The sequence below is a fragment of the Octodon degus genome, unplaced genomic scaffold (genome assembly GCF_000260255.1).
Source record: "Octodon degus isolate 3935 unplaced genomic scaffold, OctDeg1.0 scaffold00002, whole genome shotgun sequence".
NCBI lineage: Eukaryota > Metazoa > Chordata > Mammalia > Rodentia > Octodontidae > Octodon > Octodon degus.
In genome coordinates, this window is record NW_004524578.1 from 25,311,950 (window position 1) to 25,320,607 (window position 8,658).

Consider the following 8,658-nt stretch of genomic DNA (forward strand, 5'->3'; position numbering starts at 1 on the left):
TGTTTGTAAATAGGATCACAAGTCCTCATCTTGTACAGCAATTAACCACTAAGAAGAATATATGCAGTGTAATATTTGTTGAAACTGTACTTCCGATTTGATTTGCAACTGTCTCATTGCTATCTGTTTATCAATAAAACTTTGGGAAAAAAAAAAAAAGAAAGACTACTCATGTCTCAATGGAGCTTGCTTTCTTTGCAGAGAGATGCCAAGGGCCAGTACCTGTTTGACCTTCTTTGCCACCACCTGAACCTACTTGAGAAAGACTACTTTGGCATACGCTTTGTGGACCCAGATAAGCAGCGGGTAAGTCAGAAGAGAAAGCACTAATGGGCCCCAGGCTTAGTCAGTAAGCCTGAAGCCCTGAGCCATCATATTCAGAGTTAACCTCAGCAGTCAGGAACCAGCCAGACCTTGTAGTTCAGTGTCATCACTCTGAATCTCTGCACTAGCCCCAGAAGACACCTTAGCTATAGTTCACACAGAGAAGCCTGCTGTTATGGATGTAGAAAGGGCAGCCTGGGGAGCATAAGGGAAATGCCCAAAGTTGGAGTTGGAGGCTTAAGACAGAGGCTACCATTGGGTCTTAAACCCAGAGTGTAAGAGCAGGAGCAGCGCCTCTCCTGCCCCATTTCTAGTAAAGGAGCTTAACTAACCACATTGTTCCAGTTACTGAGGTGCCACCCCTATCTCAGCAGAACAGAGGAAAGCAAACTGACGTAGGCCTTTCAGCGCCTTGAAAATCCTGTGATTCTTGCTCTGCTCTACACAGCACAGACAGGAGCAAGTCCATGTGGTCAGTTCCCCACTTCATCTCGACTCTGCCTCCCCCATCGGCTCCTCCATGCTGCAGTCCACCCAGATGGACAGCTCTCCAACGCACAGGCCTTTTCCTTCTCAACACCTTCATCTCTATAGTTCTCTTTCCTGGAACTTGCTTTTCCTCCTCACTTCACACTACACACCTTTCTGCTAGCTCCTTTGCATGTTTAAGATCGTGCCTGAGACATTTACCTCCTTCAGGAATCTTCCCTAATCTCGCTGTGTATTAGGGGCCTCCTCTGCAACCCACGTCTCTGATACCCTGCTTTGGTACTTCTTACACCATGCTGTGACTGCCTGCGCACCCTGCCAAACAGTAAGCACCACAAGGGTATGGACTTGGTCGCGTTCAACACCATCTCCCACATAACTAGCATGGACCCAGCATGTAGCTGATGTTCAGTAAGCATTTGCTAAAGGAATAAATGACTGCATTAACAGTGAATAGTGCCTTATTTCTCACCTGCCTTGCAGACACCTGCAGATTCTATAATTTTGGATAATTCTCCCTTTGCAGTCTGTGTCTTTGGGATCTCCCTTGAAGCAGGACAATTTGCAAATGTATTAAGAACTGTGACTCAATTCTCTGTACCTCTGCTTGCTACTCATGCTTATCATGTACTCTAGAGGTCCGTCCTTTCATAGGTCCAGGGATTTTCTCAAAGCTGCAGACATATCTCTGTTGTCACTGGGGCCTGTGGACCTAGAGGACTCAGAGCTTGTGCTGGAAGCCAGGAGATGCCCTTCAAGGTGAAGGGGAAGACTTGAAGCTCCTTTGAAGAAAAAGCAGCAAGCCTTCCCTTTTATACTGTTCTGGTGACAATGCCCCCTAGACTGGGTCTTCCACATTCAGAACTATTGTGAGCCAGTTTAGTTGGGTGTTTCTTACTCAAGCTGATGCAGTTAGTTAACTGTCACATCTACTTTGGGCTGAACCTTACTTCAAGCCACAAGTGTTTTCATACCAGAAGGCTCTGTGTCCTCCCCTGCTCTAGGTGCCCATTCACTATAAAATAGTGGGGTGGTTTCACAAGTGGAATGTGGATGTCTGCTCTGAACTTTCCTTAAAAAGATGACACTGAGATCCTCTCATCTCCCAGAGGTAGCAGTGTATGCAGAAAGAAAAAAAAGTTAGATGTGTCCTGTTCATTAATTTTTAGTTCATTCAGATTGTGTGTGACAGTAAGAGCATATGTGAAGATGATAAGGGTTAAAAGAAAAAGGATCTAGAGAAAAAGAAGGAATTGAGTATGAGAAGAACCAGACACTTATGGAGTACCTGATGTGTGTCCTGCTCTGCACTGAGCGTGTACCAGCCTCTTCAGGCTGTGTCTTTTCACAGCCTGGCCCTAAGCTAAGAGTTTCAGATTTTCTTCATGCAATCCTTCAGACCAATGAGATGAATGTCCATAATTATAATAGCCATCTCCAAATAAGTAAATAATGTCTCAGCCAAGTTACTGGGCTTGCCTAACCAAGCTAAATGTCAAAGCCAGTCTTATATTGGTCCTGACTGTGGAGCCTGTCTGGTTTTGAAGATTCTATGCTGAAGTCACACCTGATAGCCTCTGAGAGCTGAGGCTTGAGATACTGTTGGAGGCTTGTAAGGGAAATGGACCAATAAAAAGCTGTCCTAGAACCACTGATCCATCGGGTTGATAGCAGACACACCTAATCAACAGGACATACCTAACTTTTTTTTTTTTCTGTGTACACTGCCACCTCTGAGAGATGAGAAGATCTCAGGGTCATCTTCTTAAGGAAAGCTCAGAGCAGACATCCACATTCCATTTGTGAAACCACTCCACTACTTCATAGTGAATGGGACTGACTTTGACTTGGGCCGCTCCTCCTTTCAACCATCCCTTACGCGCTTTCAGTTTCCCACAGTCTAAGGATTGGGCCACTTCAGCCCATTCACCCAAGTATAAGAGGAAATCCTTCACCTTTACCAATTCACTGGAGAGTCTGGAACCCAGATTTTACCAGACAGCTGCAAACAGCAACTCTGGCAATCACTCTATTCTTGGGTCCTCTCAAGACTTCTCTCCTAACCCTTAAAATGCTTTGGACAAACTGATAGCTTTCTCCTTCTTAATTTCCTCCAGCTTGAGTCCTTTCTCAAGCTCTCACCAAGGTACAGACTAGTCTTCCCCCAGCTATTGCCGAGGAGAGGGTTTGTGTTTGTTTTTGTTGTTGTTCAGCACCACCTACCCTCTACTGATAATGCATCACACACTCATTCCTCTAATTTCTGTCTTTATTTCTTTTCATCTGTCAGCCTAAAGGCCAGGGGCATTGTATTTACTGAGTCCCTGACACTTATAAAGTTCCCCTCCCTGTATACAATTCCAGAATGCTCAGAATAGAAAGGCTCCTCCACTTTCATAGACACAGCCTGGATCCCTGGTCGTTTCTGTGCAATTTCATTTCTTGCCTTTTGCTTCTCTGGGAAGTGAAACCGCGGTGGGCCGTGTAATGTGAGAAGGACCTCTTAACCACACTGAGTGGCTATAATGAGTTGCCAGCCTCGTGGGAACTTAGATCAGAGGAAGCCAGAGAGCAGCCTGTCAGCCCAGATTATCCATGTGGAGCTGACGGAAGAACTGGCTCTTAGTGGGTCCATTAGCTGCATGACCCATGGTCCAGCCCAGAAGGTGAGAGCTGGGAATTGAGGGAGGCCAGGATGCTGTCTGCATGGGCTTGGCTGCTTTCCTGCCGGGGAAGGTGTCTGCCAAGACATTACATGAAGTAGAACTAGCCAGAAAAGAGGACAATGTGGACCAGGTTCCTTTATCCACTGATTTTCCCATGTTGCAGGCACTAGTGATTCCGGTGAATAAGACAGTTTTGGAGCTTTAAAAAATCAAACCTCAAATAATAACAGCTTAGCTCTCTGTAGGTTGGCAGTTACCTGCTTAGTAAAAGCAACAAACATCAGTAATGAGTTTTATAAAGGACCCATGGTAGAACAGATATAGAATGGTCTCATTGCATTCTTCCCCCAAACATAAGTGCCATCAGGAGAAATGTCTTACTACTATGTTCTACCTCTAAAAATCCAAGGGGAACAGGAACCATCTTACACATTGGTTGTAGTTAATTATCTAGTGAAACTTAGACTTCAAACATCCCTGTGTGCCAAGGAATCCAAAGTGTTCTCTAACACAAGGGTTGGCAATCTATGTTAAAAACGGAAATATATACCAGCCATCTCTGCCTTGTCTCCATTTATTCAGTTTCTCTTAATACGTTCTAAAGTTGCTACTGATGGCCTCTATCCCATTTCTTCCCCCAAAAAAAATTTAAAAAGTTGGCACATAACACAATACACATCACTCGTTAAACTCACTATTTCCCTGCTTAAGCCAGAAGGGTCTTGGTCCCTCCTGCACGTCTGTACAATCATCCGTGCCTGCTGGGATGCCAGATCCATGGCTCAGAACTCTGGCACCTTGCTTTAGGAGACAGCATTTCCAGCAATGCCCAGAAATGGCATCTGAAGCTGGAACAGTTCCCCCCTTCACAGCTGACTCTACAGGAAACTTATTTCAGAAAACCGTACCACTCTTCACTCTCCAAATCTACACTGCACAAGTTTTCAAGTTGTTTCTACCCTAGGCTACAATCTGCTTAGTTATTTAAATTGGATAAAGCAAGTTATATTTGACATTGCTTCTCATGATGGTTTTTATGCCCCACATTCTGTTTCAGCATTGGTTGGAGTTTACAAAGTCTGTGGTGAAGCAGCTGAGATGTAAGTATTCTCCGTGAAGACTGAAGCTTCACCCCTGGGGTGGGTGGGACAGAACCTCCCCACGTATGAATTCTTGGTCTACACATGCGATGCTTCACTGTTCTGAGTTGGCCCCAAGGCTGGGAAGATTTTCTTCTGGTGGTCGGGAGGCCCAGTCATCCTCTGGGGAAGGGTCCTCCCTGACAGGTATTGCTTTTTCTCTGCAGCACAGCCTCCGTTCACCATGTGCTTTCGTGTGAAATTTTACCCAGTAGACCCTGCTGCACTGAAAGAAGAAATCACCAGGTGAGGCTAAAACATACTGCCTCCAGGATAACCTGGAGGACATGAAAAGGAGATTGTAACCACTTAGATCCTCTGAGTTGGAAGCACCTATTTTAGCAAGGAACTCTCTAGCTAGAGCTGCCTCTTCTGTTTATCAGGTCCATGTGCTTCCTTTGCTCACCCCTCAGTGGAACAACAGGAGCATCACGTGCTTCCTTCTCTGAGTCTGCATATTTCATCTCTAACTGCTCGCTCTGCAAGGGAACTGAAGTAACTAATTAATCAAAAACCATTTTTCTCATACCTAATTCATGGCTGCTGTGGACATTTTAGAGAGCACTGTGTTCCTGCTTATTTGGGGGACTGCAAATAGACTTTAGTGGCCTAATGGAAGTACCTAAGAAATATCAAGGAATGACAGGTTAAAAAATACTAAACAGTCTAAATCCAAATGGGCAAGCTCTGGTGTACTGTTGGATCATGTTTGTGATAAATTCTAAGTTTCAGGGATCTGCGTGCTCTGTATTGGTCAGGCAGCTGTGTGGCAAGAATCCTGTGTAGTTCAGCACCCGTGAATTATGTGGAAGAGCCTCTGTGCCCACAGCCATCCTTGGGGAAGGTCAGTGAACAGGAGCTTCAGGGCTTCCCCAGGGTTTTTACATCTGAGCCAAATTTACGGTGACAGTCTCACTGTGTAGATGTAGCAGCTCTCTGTAACTAGATCCTTTATTTTGGCATAAATAAAACCTTGATGTGACCTTGCAGTAGGCAGGGCCATGGATGAAGAGATGATGCCAGGGAGGCCTAGAAACAGTACTGCTAGCTCTAACCCCCCTCTCTCCAACCTGAGAGGTGGCACAGATGGGCTGTCTTGTGGACTGTTTGTGGTCCTATAAGTTTGAGCTCTGGATCCTGACTTGCTTGCTTAGGAAAATCTCAAAGAAAGAAAACAGATAAAAGAATATGGGATTTTCATTTCCATTCTGAAGAGCATATCACTGGCTTTATATCAGGTGAAAAGAACAAAAGCTTCTCGAAGGGATACCTAGAAATGGAAGAGGACAGACAACAAACAGGAGTGTACAGGGAAAAGAAGTAGAACAGAGGGAAAGAGGATTTTTCTCATCGCTCCAATATTAGTCAAAGGGAATCTTTTTCCACAGTGTCAGGAAGATCAGGAAGGTTATTTCCTGCAGATGTTCAGGGCAGAGCACACCTACCTACTCTGAGGCATCAAGGACAGTGAGAATGTAGGCTAGACCCAACCTCATGGTCCTCATTAGACAAAGAACTCAAAAGTCAGTGCAGAGCATGGGCATTAGCTTGTAGTGGGTGGGCCCACAGCAAAATCTCCCACTTTATTTCTGAAAACCCATCCATAGTAATGAACAGCCCTCTAGCTTCAGGCAGGTACATGAGGGCAGACCCACTGTAGGGTTTTCTTGTTTTGACTGGTTTTTAGCCTGGTCTATTTGTTTGTTTATTGGTACATTTTAGGTTTACATAATGGTAACATTCACCTTAGGAAATTTCACCTATACACATTATATCTTGCTTCTTTCTTTCTTCCTTTCTTTCTTTCTTTCTTTCTTTCTTCCTTGTCCTTTTGAGACAGGGTCTCACTCTGCAGCTCAGGCCGGCCTGGGGCACATTTTGTAGCCCAGGCTGGTCTTGAACTCACAATGATCCTTCTGCCTCACCCACCAGAGTGCTGGGTTTATAGGCATGTGGCACCACGCCTCGCTTATCTTGCTTCTTTCTTTCCCATTCTCCTCCCCTCTCTTCAACCCCTTTCTGTATTTACAAAAACTTTCTTTCCATTTTTTTTTCTTCTATTCTTTTGGTTTTTGTCCCTTCTTTCATTTTCTACTCCCAGTTTCCTTATTCCACTTCACATTTGAACATTTTCTTCCCATTTCTTAATATCTGTTATATATTTTGGTCATTATTTATACTTTTGGTTTCTCAGACCAGAGAAACTGTGTTATTTGAACGTGTGTGTCTGATTCTTTTCACTTAAGAGTATGGTCTCAAGGTGCATCCATTTAACTAGAAATGTCTCATGCTTATCCTTCTTTATGGGAGAGTACTACTCCATTACATATTTTTAAAGATATTTTAGTCTATTCTTTGCTTGATAGGCATTTTGGATGTTTCCAAGACTTAGCTGTTACAAACTGTGCCACTGTAAACATGGGTGTGCATATATTGCTATGGTATGATGCTTTTAATTCTTTCAGGAAGACTCCAAGAAGGGGAATAGCTGGGTTCAATGGAACATCTCCACACTGATATCCACAGTGGCTGCACCACTCTACACTCCCACCAAGAGTGGAAAACTGTTCCTTTTTCTGACAGCTGTACCAGCATTTGTTGTTGGTTGGCTTTTTTTAATGGTAGCCACTCTTTTGGGGGATTTTTGTTTTGTTTTGTTTAATGTATTTGGTTGTTATGGGTCTCACTATGAAGCTCAGACTCGTGGTGTTCTTCCTGCTTTCAGCCTCTCCAGTGCTGGGATTACAGGCGTGTGCCACTACACCGGGAGTCTGGTCGGCTCAGCCCGCCCTGGGGGTAGAGCTGGCAGGGCATGTGGTTCCTGGGATCAAAACACAGTGCCAGGTCTCAAACCACAGTCCCTGCACTTGCCTAAGCTTGCCTAAGCAGGTGCTTTTGTCTGCTGAGCTATCTCACCAGTCCCAACTAGCCATTCTTTTTGGAGTGAGATGGAATCTCATCATTGTTTTAATTTATCTCTCTTGAATGGCCAGTGATGTTGAACATTTTTCATATATTTGTTTGCCATTTTTACTTCTTTATCTGAGAAGCATTTATTCAATTAAGAGCCCATTTTTGGTTTGGGTCTTTAAATTTGGGGAGTCAGACTTTTTTGAGTTCTTTGAATATTCTAGATATTAACCCTTTGTCTGAGAAACAGCTGCCAAAATTTTTTTGCCTACACTGTGTATATTTACTCTGTTAATGGTTGCTTTTGCTATGCAAAACCTTTTTAATAAGATGAGATGCTGGATGTTTTTTTTTTTTGTGTTTTTTTCCCTGTGTGATTAGGGTTTAATTCATAAAATCTGCCTATTCCTGTGTCTTCAAGAATTCTGCCTATTCTATCTTCCAGCAGATTTAATGTTTCTGTTTTAATATTTAGATCTTTGATACATTTTGATTTTAGATTGATGCATTGTGAAAGACACAGTTCCAATTTTAATCTTTGGAATGTGGAAAGTTTGCAGCACTATTTATTAAAGAGACTTTCTTCCAGTGAAGGTGGTTGGCTCTGTTGTTAAAGGTAAGGTGGCTCAGTATGTCTGCAGTTGTTTCTGCATCTTCTAATCTGTTGCATTAATCTTGAACTTTATGGATTTTTTTGTTTTGTTTTGTTAGCCAGTACCATGCTATTTTTATCATAGTAGCTTTGTAGTATAACTTCGAGTCAGGGACTGGGACCGCCATCTTGCTTCTGTTGCCCAGAATCGACTTTGCTCTAGTTTTCTTCATTTAGAATGAATTTTAGAATTGTTTTTTCTAATTCTATGAGCTATGCTATTGGTATTTTGATTGGGATCCCATTAATATTTGTATACCAATTTTAGAAGTAAATGGCCATTTTCATTATATTGATGCGCCCTACCTAAGAACAAGGGAGGGCCGGGGAGATGGCCCAGTGGAATGAGCGCTTCCCTGGCAAGCGCAAGGCCTGAGTTTCATCCCCGGTTCTACCAAAAAAAAAAAAAAGAACAAGGGATATCTTTCAATTTTCTGATATCCTCTTTGATTACCTATTTTGTGTGTGTGTGTGTGTG

General features: G+C 43.4%; 1 protein-coding gene across 6 annotated transcripts in view; it reads left to right on the forward strand.

Annotated features, from left to right (window-relative positions):
- Positions 1–8,658, forward strand: part of Frmd5 (FERM domain containing 5) — a 362,213-nt gene that overhangs the window by 298,508 nt on the left and 55,047 nt on the right. For all 6 annotated transcript variants that reach the window (XR_002820305.1, XM_004623349.3, XM_004623350.2 and 3 more), the window contains exons 2-4: positions 202–306; positions 4,537–4,579; positions 4,786–4,864. Coding sequence is in view for 5 of the 6 variants with exons in the window: in XM_004623349.3 (XP_004623406.1) it covers positions 202–306; positions 4,537–4,579; positions 4,786–4,864 (227 nt within the window). In the remaining variant the exon portion in view is untranslated. The remainder of the gene's footprint in view (positions 1–201; positions 307–4,536; positions 4,580–4,785; positions 4,865–8,658) is intronic.